This window comes from Girardinichthys multiradiatus, chromosome 19 (assembly GCF_021462225.1).
Source record: "Girardinichthys multiradiatus isolate DD_20200921_A chromosome 19, DD_fGirMul_XY1, whole genome shotgun sequence".
Classification (NCBI taxonomy): domain Eukaryota; kingdom Metazoa; phylum Chordata; class Actinopteri; order Cyprinodontiformes; family Goodeidae; genus Girardinichthys; species Girardinichthys multiradiatus.
In genome coordinates this window covers 22,184,720-22,200,442 of record NC_061811.1, presented here as the reverse complement: position 1 = coordinate 22,200,442, position 15,723 = coordinate 22,184,720, and the positions used below count along the sequence as shown (strand labels likewise).

General features: G+C 46.2%; 1 protein-coding gene across 3 annotated transcripts in view; it reads left to right on the top strand.

Moving 5' to 3' along the window:
• rock2a (rho-associated, coiled-coil containing protein kinase 2a) overlaps positions 1–15,723 on the top strand; it is a 53,943-nt gene that overhangs the window by 29,799 nt on the left and 8,421 nt on the right. For all 3 annotated transcript variants that reach the window (XM_047344730.1, XM_047344729.1, XM_047344732.1), the window contains 15 exons: positions 1,991–2,135; positions 2,219–2,357; positions 2,446–2,537; positions 2,636–2,795; positions 2,892–2,946; positions 10,969–11,057; positions 11,134–11,182; positions 11,279–11,414; positions 11,725–11,816; positions 13,622–13,868; positions 14,160–14,266; positions 14,501–14,660; positions 14,891–15,051; positions 15,160–15,344; positions 15,431–15,500. In XM_047344730.1, the coding sequence (XP_047200686.1) occupies positions 1,991–2,135; positions 2,219–2,357; positions 2,446–2,537; positions 2,636–2,795; positions 2,892–2,946; positions 10,969–11,057; positions 11,134–11,182; positions 11,279–11,414; positions 11,725–11,816; positions 13,622–13,868; positions 14,160–14,266; positions 14,501–14,660; positions 14,891–15,051; positions 15,160–15,344; positions 15,431–15,500 (1,887 nt within the window). The remainder of the gene's footprint in view (positions 1–1,990; positions 2,136–2,218; positions 2,358–2,445; positions 2,538–2,635; positions 2,796–2,891; positions 2,947–10,968; positions 11,058–11,133; positions 11,183–11,278; positions 11,415–11,724; positions 11,817–13,621; positions 13,869–14,159; positions 14,267–14,500; positions 14,661–14,890; positions 15,052–15,159; positions 15,345–15,430; positions 15,501–15,723) is intronic.

Here is a 15,723-nt window from a genome sequence, read left to right as displayed (position 1 = left end):
TTCAGTTTAGGAGTTCCCTAAAGGTGGAAACTGCAGGAAATCCTGTCCTACAGATGGATTTATGACAGATTCATAAACCCACTAATGCTTTCTGCTCTTGGTGGAGGAGGACGCTTTTCTCTGTCTCCCACCCCCTCCCATATCTGCCCTGCTTCAGCTCTGTGTCTTGTCTTCTTTTTGGAGCCTCTTTTTGCATATCTTCCAAATTCTTAGTTAGGGATTTGGTCAGCTGGTCTCTCAATGCAATTGATCAAATTTTCTCGAGGAGAAGACAGGGTGAAGGAGAGCCCAACTTGCCCGGACTGGACGTTTTTCTCTGGATACACAATGGACTCCTGGCAGAAGTGGAGGATTGTGTGTGTTTGTCGATAATGTCAGTCGAGGACGTGGAAGATATGTATATAATTGGATGTTTGATATCAGGATTTCTGCTTTTTGGAGTCAGCGGTTACCTGGCATATCGAGAAATTTGGAGAATGTCAGCAGCTGTTCTGGCAATTGTGAGGCTGCCTGGCATGTATGATGGGATCTTCAGGGAGATCAACACTCAGACTGAGATGTTACGTGAGCTGAATCGCAGACTGGATGTGATCCTTATACAGGATTGCAGGCAGGTTGCAGTTCCTGGACTCAGGGGTGAAATGGTATAAATCTTGGAGAAAGTTGTTTGCTCGGATCTGGCGAAAGACCAGGAATTTGGCTGTTTGGATTCGCCTTTGAGAAGCACCAGCGAGACTCTCAAGGCTGACGGAAAATTAAGAGTCAGCCTAACCCAAATAATTATTGTTTTTCTGAATCTGGGTCCCCTGCATGGCCTTGATGGCTGGCTATCTTCAGCCTCTCCTGGAAGTTACGTAAACATGACGCTCTGCTCCTTCTGCCCCCTCCCTTCCCTGAGGACATCTGTGGACCTGCTCAGAACTTTGTGGCCGGTTGATGAACATTCCAACGTACCATCAAGGACAATGGCCTCTGTGACAATGCTTCATGGACTTACTTGCACACACTCACTTCCGCACACACACATGCTCAAGATAAACATATGCACACCACCTTCACCGTTCCCGGCATGATGTTGTTTTGTAAACTTGTTGCTTCTTTGTGCTGAGGTTTTTTGCAATCTCAAACTGTATCCTGCTAAAGATAAAGTGTGAAATATGATTTTTTTCCTCTACTTACCTAATGTGGCCTCTTTTCTCATCTAACAAGGGCAGCGCCTGTGAGTGGGCAGCAAAGCCTCGGTGACCCGTCCCCCCTTGTCTTGTGTCATGATGTATGTTTGGATGGGTTGTACTGGAATTCTAATTTCCCCTCGGGGATCAATAAAGTATCTTTGAATTGAATTGAATTGAGATTCCTTCAGAAGCTGGCAGATCCTGAAGGCAGCTACAGACTGTTTTGACAGAGAAAAGGTGAACTGATGAAGAATACCTACCTGTCAGAAGAAGATCAGCCCTCAAACAAGCACGTGTGATTGGAGCCCAACAGTGGACTTGACTTCCAGTCTTCTAGAAAAAGAGAGGCTGGAACATCAGGTGAGCAGTAGTTGGCTATCCAGTGGAAGTCGACTGCAAGGGAAGGATCATATCAACATTTCTTGTCTCTAAACTGCCCTGAAAGACCTGACTGAAGGGGGAAGACCACACAAGTTTCTGTCTTTGGTGAAGAATGAGTTACCAGGGTTGAGAAAAGCAAATGTCTTCTGTGGGGGGCTTCTCTGTCACTACAGGATTTTTCAAAATTAATAGGGTGAAGCATCAGTAAAGGGTGGATCCATACATATGACCTTGCTGCTACCCGGCCAGCATCATTAGAGGCATGGCAGGCAGAATTGTTTAGCTTGGTGCCACCAACCTTACTTGAAGATAAAAATAAGAAGGTTTCCACAACAAAAGTGGCACAATAATCCATGTCACCTGTCGGATTTGTCCCCTATTTCCAGTTCTGTTTACGGATCTTACTGACAGTTGTTTTTGGATTTGTGTTGCAGACGGGGATGGTCCACTGCGACACAGCTGTCGGCACTCCAGACTACATTTCTCCGGAGGTGCTGAAGTCTCAGGGAGGAGATGGGTATTATGGAAGGGAATGTGACTGGTGGTCCGTAGGCGTCTTCATTTTCGAAATGCTTGTGGGTCAGTGACCCTTTCATCAACTCATCAGTATTTTGAAAGAAAGTAAAGTGATGTGTGTTTCATTACAGCCTGCTTTCTTTCAGGTGACACTCCTTTCTATGCTGACTCCTTGGTGGGAACTTACAGCAAAATCATGGACCACAAGAACTCCTTAAATTTTCCAGATGATGTGGAAATCTCCAAAGATGCCAAGAGTATAATCTGTGCCTTCCTGACTGACAGGTAGAGAATAATTGATCCTCTGTGCTCCATTAGGTTACATCTGTCCCAAGTTGATCATTCATGCCAGTGTTTTTTTGTTTTGTTTTAGGGATGTGCGGTTGGGCAGAAACGGAGTGGAGGAAATCAAACGACACCCGTTCTTCAAGAACGACCAGTGGACATTTGACACTATCAGGGATAGTAAGTGTCCCCAGCCTTGTTCTGGTGCACGCAGACGTTGTAAGATTGACTTTCTTGTCCCGCAGTTTCATGTCATTTTTTTCCTCCTCACTGATCAGCTGTCGCCCCTGTGGTCCCGGAGCTGAGCAGCGACATAGACACCAGTAATTTTGACGAGATCGAAGATGACAAAGGCGACGTTGAAACATTCCCCACACCTAAGGCTTTCGTCGGAAATCAGCTACCATTTGTTGGCTTCACCTACTTCAAAGAAGACCAGTAAATCTTTCTCGTTCTCTCCTATTGTCTCTAATTGTTTTAGAAACCTGCCTTCAGTTTTAACTACATGCGATTTTGGTTCTCTTCTCCTTTCAGGTTATTAACTTCTGCCAACAATTCCTCAGTGACACATGATAATTCCAAAGGAGAGGTAAATACTTACAAATATAGTCGTGCTAACAGTGGTGAAGTCATTCATATATTTTAAATGTTATCTTCACATGTAAAACTATAGCTCAGCATGTTTTCTTATAATTATGACTGTATTACACAGGGATATCTCAATAAATACAATATTCTCTCAATTAGGGAATTTAATTTGAAAAGACAAATCTGTATTATATAGACACAGTCAAGTGTTTCAAGTGTTTATTTCTGTTAGCACAGAAATGTTCTGGCCTGTACAGTTATAGGGAAGACTGCTGATCTGACAGTTCTCCTGATGACACTCTGAAGGCCAGGGCACAAAAGGTCATTGCTAAAAAGCTGGCTGTTCAGAGTGCTTTTCGCCAGTATGTTAAAGGAAAAAGTTGCTAAAGCAACTACAGCCTTGAAAGGATTGTGAAGCAAAGCCCATTTAAGAGTTTGGGAGGAGATTCACAAGGGGTAGACTGCAGCTAAAGTCGGTGCTTCAAGAGCCACTGTTCACATACAGATCCAGAACATGGGTTACAACTGAGGAGAAACTGGACTGGACTGTTGCTCTGTGGTCCAAAGTCCTCTTCTCATTTCATTTAGAAATCCAGGTCTGAGAGTCTGGAGGAAGAGTGGAGAGGCACAGAATCCACATTGATTAAAGTCCAGTGTATCTAAATCAAATCTATAGAATGAGTTACACTTTGCATTACGTCAATAAATTAACCTATGATGACATTTTAATTTATTCAGATGAATAACCAAATGCTTCTCTATGACTAAATATGTTTGAGTATCATTTCTTTAGTGGCTTGGATCCATCCAGATTCATTGAATAAAACATTTAAATCATGATGAAAGTTTTTCAGTAGGGGATTTCTTTCTGTAATCCCATAATTTGTTTGCACCTTGTTAGAATTTCAGTGTTATTAGTTTCTTTTTAAAGAAAAACTTAAGCAGCTTTCAGCCTGAGCTAATTACAGTCCTTGACTGACTTCAGTCCTAAGAAGCTGCTACAAAACAATCAAGTACTCATGTGAGTGTTTTCCTTTTAATGTTAACTTTCTTCATTTATTCAATGTCACTATAGACCATAACAACTTGATATTAGCAAGCATTGACAGAAACTGCTCTAAATTTAGGAGCTAAATCATCTGAACTCAAAACAGCTGAAGGATGCTCAGATATTTTTAACATTGGGAGCAGTTTAAAGTGTGTCTGTTGACTTTTCTTATGTAGCACATTAAGTAAACAAAACTCTGCCATAAACAGCAGACAATCCACCAGCTTTCTAAGGATCAAAGTGCAGCCTTTATCTACAGTGTCTAAATGCATTTCCATTTGGTGCTGTAAAAACACAACATGGATGATTGAAGGGAGCCATGACTACAAAATGAGCATTTTATTAGAAGGTTTTATTGATTTACCATTTCAGGTAATAAGACTGCTTTGACATTTCATTAATGTAGCCTTTTACATGAGATAAATAAACATGAGTAACCTTCTGTGATTGTTTGCTGCATGAGGTGCTTTTGTACCCATCTATGTCTTTGTTTCATGCCAAACCCACCTGGAGTTATAGAAAACTCAAACCCAGAAGCCTTATTTGATCAAAGCACCTAATTCCAGTCAAAACTCTTAGATTAGAACTTAGATTAGTGGTGGGAAAACAGAAAAGGCTTTTTCCTGGTTTTCCTCCCAAACCATCAGTTGGCATATAAATAGCGTCAAATAGTTGCTATGGAGATTTGGTGACTTGAAGATTCAACTCTTTGCCCCGTTCTCCGACTGAGTTTTATAAATTCCTTACCTCCCGTACCAAGACAAGATAAATTAAGGATTGTGTGTCAGTTTTCTAGTTTTTCTTTAACTTTTAATTATTGTCCATTGTTTTTTTGTAGATATGAGCAATATGTAGCCTTTTTCTGATTTATCAAGATTCTTTTGCCTCATTTAATGGCATGTTCTCCCGTCTTTTCCACTTTGAAGAATGGTATGGTGAAATGGTCTTCCATGTCATGTCCTATTAATAAACAGGTAACAGCTAAGGTAAACAGGATTACTAATTAGAAGTTCCTAGAAACTGTGAGAATAGTATGGTAAATTATTTGCAGCACGTAAAAATACAAGTATAAATGAAAATTGCATCAGTTTCTGTTTTTATATTTGAATTGTTAGGAGTAAAAACCTGATTTTGTGTGACATCATGCTTTAGCAATAAAAAATATTTTCGCCAAGACGTGTGGAGGACTACATAGATTGACTTGTATCCATGGTAGTATGGATGAAGACAATTTTTCCTTTTTTATGTGGCCAAAAACTATGTTGAGGTTTTTCTTTAAAACTTAGGAAGAAAACAAGTTATGGCAAAGGTTTGCAGATATTTACACTTCAGTAAAGGCTATTTGTGAAGAAATCTTTGTAACACCCTGTGCTGTCGTCTTAAGGTGTTCCACATTTAAAAAAATAATCGGATTAGGAACATCCTTATCAAGATTTGTTTTTTTTGTCTTAGGTAAAATTAAAATTAAGTATTTGCTAATTTATGGGGCCAATGTAACTGTTCTAGCTTAAATTCCCTAAACAGATTTTTAGTTTTTGTTTTTATTGAGATTCAGGAGGTTTATCTTTTACCATGTTTGCACATCTCTGGGGCAGTTTAACAAGACCTGGATTAGATGCATAGCTCTTGGCAGAAATGGGCAGATATTTATATGCAAATGACAAATGGAGTTCTGTTTCATTCCTTCCTGACTGCCAGTGGCAGTAAACAAAGTGGATATGTCTCCTCTCGCTCCGCGCAGGTCGAGATTAAATGTAAACAAAGTCACGCACGTGACACGTAGCCCACCCGGGCGTGCGTCTATAAGTACCACGTGGAAGGCTACGTTCGGTCTCTTTGATCTTCTCGCTGTCAACCGTCGCGTGTTTCGCAGGTTGGTCGCACCTATAAGTCCGTGTTTCGGCGCTTATTGGGTATTGCAGGTCTAAGAGAGGTAAGCACACGGTTTGTGTGATTCGGCGTCATCCTGCCTGTGACCTTTTCGTCGGGGTGCTCTTTGTAGGTCTCTAAGGCTGTGGTTGACGTTTCTCTGTTTCTGTGTTAGCAGAATTCTAGTAGCCGGAAGCTTGATGCTGGCGCTTCTTTTCCCCTGTTGAGACCGGGTGGGGAGGAGCGGACAGCTGCAGTTTTCAGGTGAGTGGAAGCTGGATGTTCTGACTGCGTTCTGTGCTGCACAGTTCTCGCTCGGATTGCCTGGCTCGTGTCTGTATTGAGAAGCAGTGGATTAAATAGAGGCCTCTGATCGCGTTCTTCAGTTTTATTGAAGTCCTCGCTCAGTTGGCCTGTTGCCTGCCTGCATTTCCCACGTCTGTGATCGGGATGCTGGCGTGCGCTTCATGTGGGGTTCCTCTACAGGTAGAGGACGGACATGATCTGTGCCCCAAATACCTGGGCGTGGGTCATCTCAGGGAACCTCTGACGGACCCATGCATGAACTGCAGCATTTTGCCGTTGCCTGTTAGAGAGAACAGGCTACGTCAGGTGGAGAATCTCCTCTTGGCGGCCGAGCTGCCACCCTCAGGGATGCCTCAACTGTGTTCCGGGAGGCGGGGGGATGCGCCAGCGGAAGAATGCCGCAGCCCACGGAGGAAGAGGCCTCGGCTGGAGCGCCCATCTCGGCAGGAAGTGGACTCTTTGAGGGCCGAGGTGGAGCAGCTCAAGGCTCTACTCAAGGCCCTAGAACCCACGCCTGCCTTCCAAGCAGCAGCAGCTTGGGAGTCGGGGGAGGACCTGGAAGATGATGGAATCTCTGTGAGAGCCTCCAATTCAGAGTTCCAGTCCCTCGAGGACCAGCGGGACCCTTCCCAGACCCTCGGAATCGGGAAGGGGATCCCCCGAGTATTGGAGGAAATGATGGCTCAGGTAATTCCCTTGGGAGTTCAGTTAGCTCTGGCCCAGGGGAGGAGCCATGCCCCCTACGGACAATCATTTATGCAGCCTTGGCCAAGGTAGACCTGGACCAAGGTCACTGCAGGGACACCGGTGGCACGGCCAACGAGAAACCCGTTTTTTCGCCGGGCTCCGGCGGCCCCTCCGTTCGAGGTACCACCGTCGCCGGCCTTCTTGGAAGAACTTCAGCGCTGCTGGAGGGATCCTAGAAGCTTCTCCCACCATGGTCGAGACACACGGATCCTGGCGTGCATGCGCAATCCTGGGGATCATGGTCTGGACGGCATGCCCCCTGTGGATCACTGCATTGCATCACTGGTTCTTTCCCCAGATGAGGCACTCAGGGAGAAGGCCCGCTGTCCAAGCGCCCAGTGTCGGGTGACGGACGACTTCTTGTGCCGTGCCTACGACATTGCGGCTCGTATGGCACGTATTGGCAATTCCCTCTCTGTCCCACAGTCCCAGATGCTGCAGCCGGGCATGGCGGTAGCAGCACTGGGCGACACAAATGAGGCAGCCCTCCAGGTCTTTGCACTCATGTCCAGGGAACTCTGTCGCCTTTTGTCCACTCTGGTGGTCACCCGACGCCAGGTCTGGTTGGCACAGGCCCCGATCTCGGATGACTGTAGGCAAGCTTGCGGAGGCTGCCGGTGATACCGGGCCAGCTGTTTGGATTGGAGGCCGAGAGGGCACTGGAGCGCCGTCGGCAGTCCATGCAGGTCCCTGAAGCTTGGGGTGGTCGCAGCGGGGCCATGGGACCCCTGCTTCGCAACCCAGGAGACGTGACGTGCGGGACCCGCGTCGTCAATTTCGAACCGCCACTCCCGCGCAGTTTGCGCAGCGGAGCCGCGCTGTGGCAGGAGCTTGGCGGCAGCCCGGGGTGGAACAGGCACCACCTCGCAGGACTCTGGCGGGCCCGGACAGGAGCCGGCGCCCCCCCAGAGGCCGAAGCAGACGGCAGCCTTAGGGCTGCAGGCCGACGGCGGGGAGGTTTTCGCAACGTCGCCTGGCCTATTGGGAGACCCACTGCAGGGATGCATGGGTGAAGGTGCTGCCATTTCGGATGCTCCGCACCTGCGACGTCCTTCGGGTAATCTGTCCAGGCGAATGGTTTACATCCGTGGACCTGAAGGACGCGTACTTCCATGTTCCGTTCCACCCAGGACACAGGAAGTATCTGCAATTTGCCTTCCACGGCGTGGCTTACGAGTTTTCGGTCATGCCGTTCGGCCTTTCTTTAGCCCCTCGGATTTTCACGAGGTGCATGATGGCGGTCCTGAGCCCTCTGTGCCTGTCAGGATTAAAGATCTTGCCATATTTGGACAACTGGCTCATCTGTGCCCCCTCCTCCGGCTAGGCGGATCGGGCGACGTCAAAGGTCCTGGCCCACGTCAGAGCACTGGGGATAGCAGTGAACTATCAGAAGAGTTCTCTCATCCCGGCCCAGCAGGTGGTCTTTATCGGCATGGCCTTGGATTCAGTGGCCATGCTGGCTCAGCCGACCTCGGACAGGGTGGACAGGATTCAGTCCCTGCTCCAGTCTTTTCGGGCGGGGGTGGCACCCCCAGTCAAACTGTGGCTGAGACTGTTGGGGATGCTGGTGGCGGCCTCGGCTCTGAGGTTGCTTCATCTACGGCCCTTGCAGAGGTGGTTCAACAGCCTCCACATGGACCCCGGGTTGCACCGGCAGGTCAAGGTGCGGGTTACACCCGGCTGCACAGTGCTCCTCCGTCGCTGGCGGGACAGGGCATATCTGCAGCGTGGTGTCCCCCTCGGTATGGTCCCTGCAAGACGGGAGGTGGAGACTACGGAAGCCTCAGGAGGGAAGTCTGCACATCAATGTCCTGGAGCTCAAGATGATTTATTTGGCGCCAAAGGACTTCTCGCCCTTTCTCGTCAGGACGGACAGCACCTCAGCAGTGTTCCACGTCAACCACCAGGGTGGGACCAGATCACTGCAGTGCCTGAGGGAGGCCCGGAGGCTGTGGGCCTGGGCATACCCTCGCTTCGCCTCCATCAGGGCAATGCACCTACCGGGGACGAGGAACTCTGTGGCCGACTATCTGTCCCGACGGAGGCTCCCCCCCCCGGGGATTGGAGGCTGCATCCTCAGGTCGTACGGCCATGGCGGCTCCCGGTCAAGGCAGACCTGTTGTCTCAGTTGGAGGGGAAGGTTTGGCATCCGTCTCCAGGCCATCTTCTCCTCACGGTGTGGCCGCTGAGGGGTGCTGCCAGCCCCTGACGGATCTGGAGCCCTCCATTCAGCGGACACTGCAGAATGCCAGAGCTCCTTCCACATTGAGGACTTATGCCTGTTTCTGGCAGCGTTTTGCGGAGTGGTGCAGACGCAGAGCAGTTGACCCAATTTCGTGTTCCCTGCGTAATATTTTGAGGTACCTGCAGGGTCTATTGGATGCCGGACGGGCAGCATCAACCCTGAAGGTGCACCTGGCTGCCACGACGTCGTGGATGGCAGACGAGTGGGGACACACTATTGGGTGTCACAGTTTCTCCGGGGTGCAAGGAGGCTGCGCCCCCCGTTACTGAGACCGGTGGCAGCATGGGACCTCCCACTGGTGTTGAAGGCCCTGAGTGGGCCACCTTTTGAGCCTATGGGTGCTGTCCCATTGAAACTGGTGTCTGTTAAGGCTGCTTTTTTGTTGGCGGTAACAACAGCCAAGCGGGTCAGTGAGCTCCACGCACTCGCCATCACCCCTACCTGCCTGCGTTGGAAGGCAGGCGGGTCCGGAGTAACGCTGTGGCCGAACATAGCCTTTCTCCCTAAGGTTCTGCCCCCAGGCTACGTGAATACAGCCATTGAACTGGGGGCATACTGCCCTCCCCCGTTTCAGTCCGAGGAACAGATGCTGGCTAACACGCTGTGCCCGGTCCGGACATTGCAGCTGTACATGGTGGCTACAGGCGCTATTCGCCAGTCGGACCAGCTGTTTGTGTGCCACGGGGGACAGAACAGGAGGCGAGCCCTTTCTAAGCACAGGCTGTCGCATTGGGTCGTAGATGCTATTGCGCTGGTTTATGAGTCTGTGGGGGCAGCTGCCCCTTCTGGTGTTGTGTGCCATTCCACCAGGAGTGTGTCTACATCCTGGGTGGCACTGAGGGGCGTGCCGCTGGGCAATATCTGCGTGGTGGCGTCATGGGCAACACCGTGCACGTTTGCACGCCTCTACCGCCTCAATGTGGCACATTAGTTCGCACTGGCCTCGGCAATCCTGCCTCTGGCCCCTTCTACTAACTGAGAGGTGGGTGACTACTGCATTCCTTGTGACATTGCTGGCATAAGTCATCAACTTTGTTTACTGCCACTGGCAGTCAGGAAGGAATGAAACAGAGCGGACGTTATGCTGTAACTATGGTTCTGTGAATTCCTGGATGACTGCCAGTCACACTGGTCACTCGGAACTTCTCTCCTGCGAGAAGATTCCAGAGACCGAACGTAGCCTTCCACGTGCTACTTATAAACGCACGCCCAGGTGGGCTACGTGTCACGTGCGTGACTTTGTTTACATTCAATCTCGACCTGCGCGGAGCGCGAGGAGACATATCCACTTTGTTTACTGCCACTGGCAGTCATCCAGGAATTCACAGAACCATAGTTACAGTGTAACTTCCGTTGTGCTTTTTCAAAATGGACAGCAAAGAAAATTAGAAAAGCATTAGACCTGAGATGGAGCCTTGAGCTACCCCACAATGACATAGTAGAGTAGTACTTTTCTAGATGAAAGATAAAAAGAAAAACTATTCAAGGCTGTACCTTTTAATGGCAACACATTAGTCTAAATGTAAGTGAAGGAAGTTGGGCTCCACTGTTTCAGAGGTTGATTTCAGTTTTGAAAACGTAAAAAAACATGGGAGGCCTCATTATATGCAAGAGAATTTAGTTTTTGTGGGTTATGCTGTAAAATGGTCAGTAGGTCAAATCATCTTTGCAAACTCCAAAATGTGATCTGCTGTTAGCACCTGCTGACTGACATTTGTTCCAGCTGTATGCTCAACTTAAACTCTAAAAGGTTCTTCCAGAAATTCCTCTATGATCACGTGTGATTGGTTCATGTCTTCTGTTTTCAGTCGGCAGCGCTTCAGAAGAAACTTCACCATCTAGAGCTTCAGATGATTAAGGATAAACAAGTTAAAGATGATCTGGAGAACAAATGCAGGTACATCAGTAATTACGTTGCAACTGTGGTGTGCAAACTGCTCCAACTCATGTTTTGTCCACTTGTTTCTCTGCAGAGCTGCAACTGTTCGTTTAGAAAAAATAACCAAAGAACTTGAGGAAGAGGTAAGTTCCCTATCTGGAATCATACGATTCTTATGATGTTTTAGATTGCAATAGCAGCAATCCCAGCTTTCTTTTTATGTTCTGATTGACTTTTAGGTTAGCAGCAGGAAGAGCCTGGAGTCAAATCTGAGGCAGCTGGAGCGAGAGAAGGCCCTGCTGCAGCATAAGAGCCTGGAGAGCCACCGCAAGGCGGAGAATGAGGCTGACAGGAAGCGCTGCCTGGAGAATGAAGGTACCAGGAGTCTTAATTAAACCTTTAAATCATTTACATGCCAATAATTCCTCTTGTGAGTCCTTATGTCTTCTCCTTACTGCAGCTGGGTTAAAATAAAATCATTACCGTTTTCAGCTATTGATGCAATCGAATTAAGATGATGTGTGCAACGCTGCCATCACCTGGTCAAACTGTAAAACATTCAGATTTTATCAGGCTGCTTCCAAAGCAGTTTTCATAAAAACAAAATACGTTAGGACCCCCTTCTGTTTTCTTTCTCTTTGGACTGTAACTCAACTCATCTGTGCTGACTTTTGTTTTTGTGCAGTCAACAGCCTTCGAGACCAACTGGATGACATGAAGAGAAGAAATCAAAATTCACATATTTCCAACGAGAAGAACATTCACCTGCAAAAACAGGTCTTGTAACTTTATTAATTTACTTTTTCTTAAGGTTTTTCCAGTCTGGTGAGGCTACCTGGAAAGTACTTTGAAGACTGACTATAATTTTGTGTTTAGAGTTAAAAATGATCTGTTTGACATTTTGTCAATGCAGAGACATGTATTTAAAGCTTAAAACTGCAGGTTCAGGAATTCTGTGGAGCTTTTTTGCATATATCTGCTACTCTATTGAAAGATCACTGAGAAAGCTTTCTGTGCATCCAGACTCATCTCTAGTGGAATAAATTAGCGTGAATGTATTTCTACATTTATACAATCTTTAAAAGCAAAGCTGTAAACTGCATCCTACTTTAATAACTCTGGGGATCTGAGGATGCCTTCTGCTTCATTTTCGCACTGGATTCACAACGCATATTTAGCTAAATGAATGCAGATCCAGACATGCCCATCAAAGTGAGCTGTTGGAAACAATGAGCGCCAGTATTTTGGCGTCAGGTCGCAGTGGCCATCACTGAAGCCACAACCTCGGCAGATGCAGAAATAATCAGAGAGAAAAATACCTCCTTGCATGGACATCCAAGTCCTGACGAGATCAAAGAACTTTCAGGTGTCTTTTCTAAACGGATAAGTGATATGCACATTTATTAAAGCACCGCTGCAGGTTGTAAAATATGATGGAATGATTAATCCCTTTAAATGAGTCACTGAAAGATGAAAAACGTTAATTAAAGTTCAGAATGTTTTAATTTGTAAAATTATTGCACATCATAATATGTGCTTTATTCATTTGTTATCTATTGTTAGGATGTAAAAAGTACACTTGTGCTTATTGACCTTGATTAAATTCTGTTATTTTTAACTTGTGATTAAAAAGGGTCATTGATTTCTATGAGGGGCTGCTGGCTCTGTGCTAGCTCACTACCTTCCTCTCCTGCCCAGCTGTCATTCATGCCTTTTATATAAGGAAAAACGTCAACACCTTGCTGTGTGTTGGGCTGGATATTTTTTGCTGTTCGTTCTACACCAGTAACAAAATCACTAGGGAACTGACATTTTAATTGGCTTAAGTTGAAAGGTCAAAAGGGTGAAAAAGAGAAGCTTTGCTGTGCTCAGACTTCCTGTTATCTGCTGAAAATGTCATGCCCTCTTGTAGCCCAATCGAACCACAATAATGTCTAGTTGTGTTAAATACAGAGATCTCTGAAAGCGAATCAAAGATGAAAACCAGACAGTTTCTTGGTGCATCACCACTGTCTTTCATATGGTTCCAGACTGAAAAGGTTTGTCTAAATTTCAGAGAGCGGGTGGTGGTGCTTGAGCAGCAGATCTGTCTTTGCATGCAGAGTTAGACAGATATGGCAACTCTAGTATACAAACATTTAGCTTTGACAATTTCCCCCCAAAGCTTTCCAAAAATCACATTTCTCTTTCTGGATTCATGTCTTTATAAATAGCAATAATGTATTGGGTTCTTTTACATTTAAAGAGTTATGGACTTTTGCTGAATTTGTACAGCTTACTGTGCAGCAGCTCTCCACTATTTTCCTCTTGCTCATACAACTTGCCATCACTTCTAACGTCTTTCTGCTGCTGCTGCTGTGCATCCCTGAATAGTTATAAATGAAATCAGCAATAAATAAATGTTTTTTTTGATGCTGGTATACACATTACCTGCCATAACTGCATTAGCATATTGCACAGCTTAGAGTGCAGGCAAATGAAATTGATGCATTTATTGATCCAAGTTGCAATATTTTGTAAGAACTTACATTAACGTCCTTTATCTCTGGACTCTGTACACTTAAAAACTGATTATTTTGCAGCTGGAAGAAGCCAACACGCTGTTGCGGGCCGAGTCTGAAGCAGCAACCAGGCTCCGCAAAGCTCAGACAGATAGCAGCAAGCAGCTCCAGCAGCTGGAGGCCAACGTGCGCGAGGTGCAGGATAAATGCTGCCTGCTGGAGCGCAGCAAGCTGAGTCTGGAGAAGGAGTGCATCAGCTTGCAGGCAGCGCTGGAGTCGGAGAGGAGGGAGCACCGCCAGGGCTCAGAGACCATCAGTGACCTGATGGGTAGGTGGAATACACGCACAGCCATCCCTAATGGCTGGTTGTAGAAGTTGCTTTAGTAGTTTTTGTCCTTTGAGATATCATGCCTCTGGCTAAACGATGCACCAAAATGTAGTATTCATTATAACACGGTGCTTCAGGTTTTGTGAAGGACTTTTAAAGTTTTTCTTTGGACATTGGCTGCTTTTTCTTTCATTTTTAGATCTTGTTTAAACCCAGTGTAAGATTTTCTCTTTGGGTGTCTGTTTTTTTATGTGAAAAGTGCTCTCCGACAGTTTATTTTTCCCTTTGCAGGACGTATTTCTGGGCTGGAGGAGGAGGCCCGCCAGCAGAGACAGGCCCTGTCCAAAGCTGAGACTGAGAAGAGGCAGCTTCAGGAAAAATACACTGATCAGGAGAAGGTAAACAAAAATACCCCAGCTGCTTAGAACAGAAATGTTAGATCTATTAACTATTGTATATTCCAAAACTTGTAATTCTGTTGCTGTTTCTATACTACATCAGTTTTTCTGCAGTTGCTGCGCCTTCCTGCTTTAGATCTAAAAGTCAACCCAAATATTGTCCTGTAGTTTTGTTTTTGTGCTTGGTGTCATTTTTGAAATCAGAACACCTTCTCCCTGTTTTTCTCCATGCAGGAGATGAGCAACAAAGAGATAGAACTGACCTACAAGCTGAAAGTTCTGCAGCAGGAGCTGGAGCAGGAGGAGGCCTCGCATAAAGCCACCAGAGCTCTGCTGGCCGACAAGAGCAAGATTAAAGTGACTATCGAGGGCGCCAAGTCTGAGTCCATGAAGGGTAAGGGCATCTTTATGCTGTCACTCGGCTCCGGAAGCAGTTATTCAAGCCTAAATTAGAACAAGCTTAGATGTTTTGGAAAAGGCAGATTTATGAATCCAAGATACAAAAATTTGATTTGCCTTAATCAGTCGTGCAACACAGTCCATTGACTGGATTATTGGATTATTGTTAGAGCCATAGATTAACTTCTGGAAAATTGAGAAATATTCCTGAATATTTCTTGGCAGAACTGGAGCAGAAGCTGGCGGAGGAGCGAGCAGCTAAGCTGCGGCTGGAGAACAGAATCCTGGAGCTGGAGAAACACGGCAGTATGATGGACTGTGACTACAAACAGGCTTTACAGAAACTAGATGAGCTGCGCAGACACAAGGACCGACTCACAGAGGAGGTGAGTGTTTGGATCAGAACATATTTAGAACCTGGATTGGGAAAAATGTAACAGTATTAAAAGTATCGCTTTTTTAAGAGCAGTCTGTGTTTCCTCCATTTTATTCAGGTGAAGAACCTGACACTGAAGATTGAGCAGGAGACCCAGAAGCGTAACTTGACTCAAAATGACCTTAAGGCCCAGAACCAGCAGCTCAACATTCTGAGAGCCTCAGAGAAACAGCTCAAGCAGGAAACAAACCACCTGCTGGACATCAAACGCAGCCTGGAGAAGCAGAACCAGGAGCTGCGCAAGTCAGTCCTGCTTTTATTTCTCGTTTTTGCTCTGAGTCATTACAATCTCACCATGCCAGTAATTTAATGTGATTTTCCACCTGCAGAGAAAGACAGGACACAGACGGACAAATGAAGGAGTTACAGGACCAGCTGGAGGCAGAGCAGTATTTTTCCGTGAGTGTTTAAGCAAATTAGGCAGTAAAAATTAATTTCATGTTGTTTAGGGTGGGAGTTGATTAGTTTCTCTGTTTTTAAAACAAGTTAAACACAACATGTGGTAAATCAGGGAAGGGTTTCTTGTTGAGCAAAATTCAATGAAAGGAGTCCTGGTGCATTACAGGATACCTATGCTCTATTTGATTATTAAGTATTTTCCAGGTCTGGAAAAAGTTGGAAA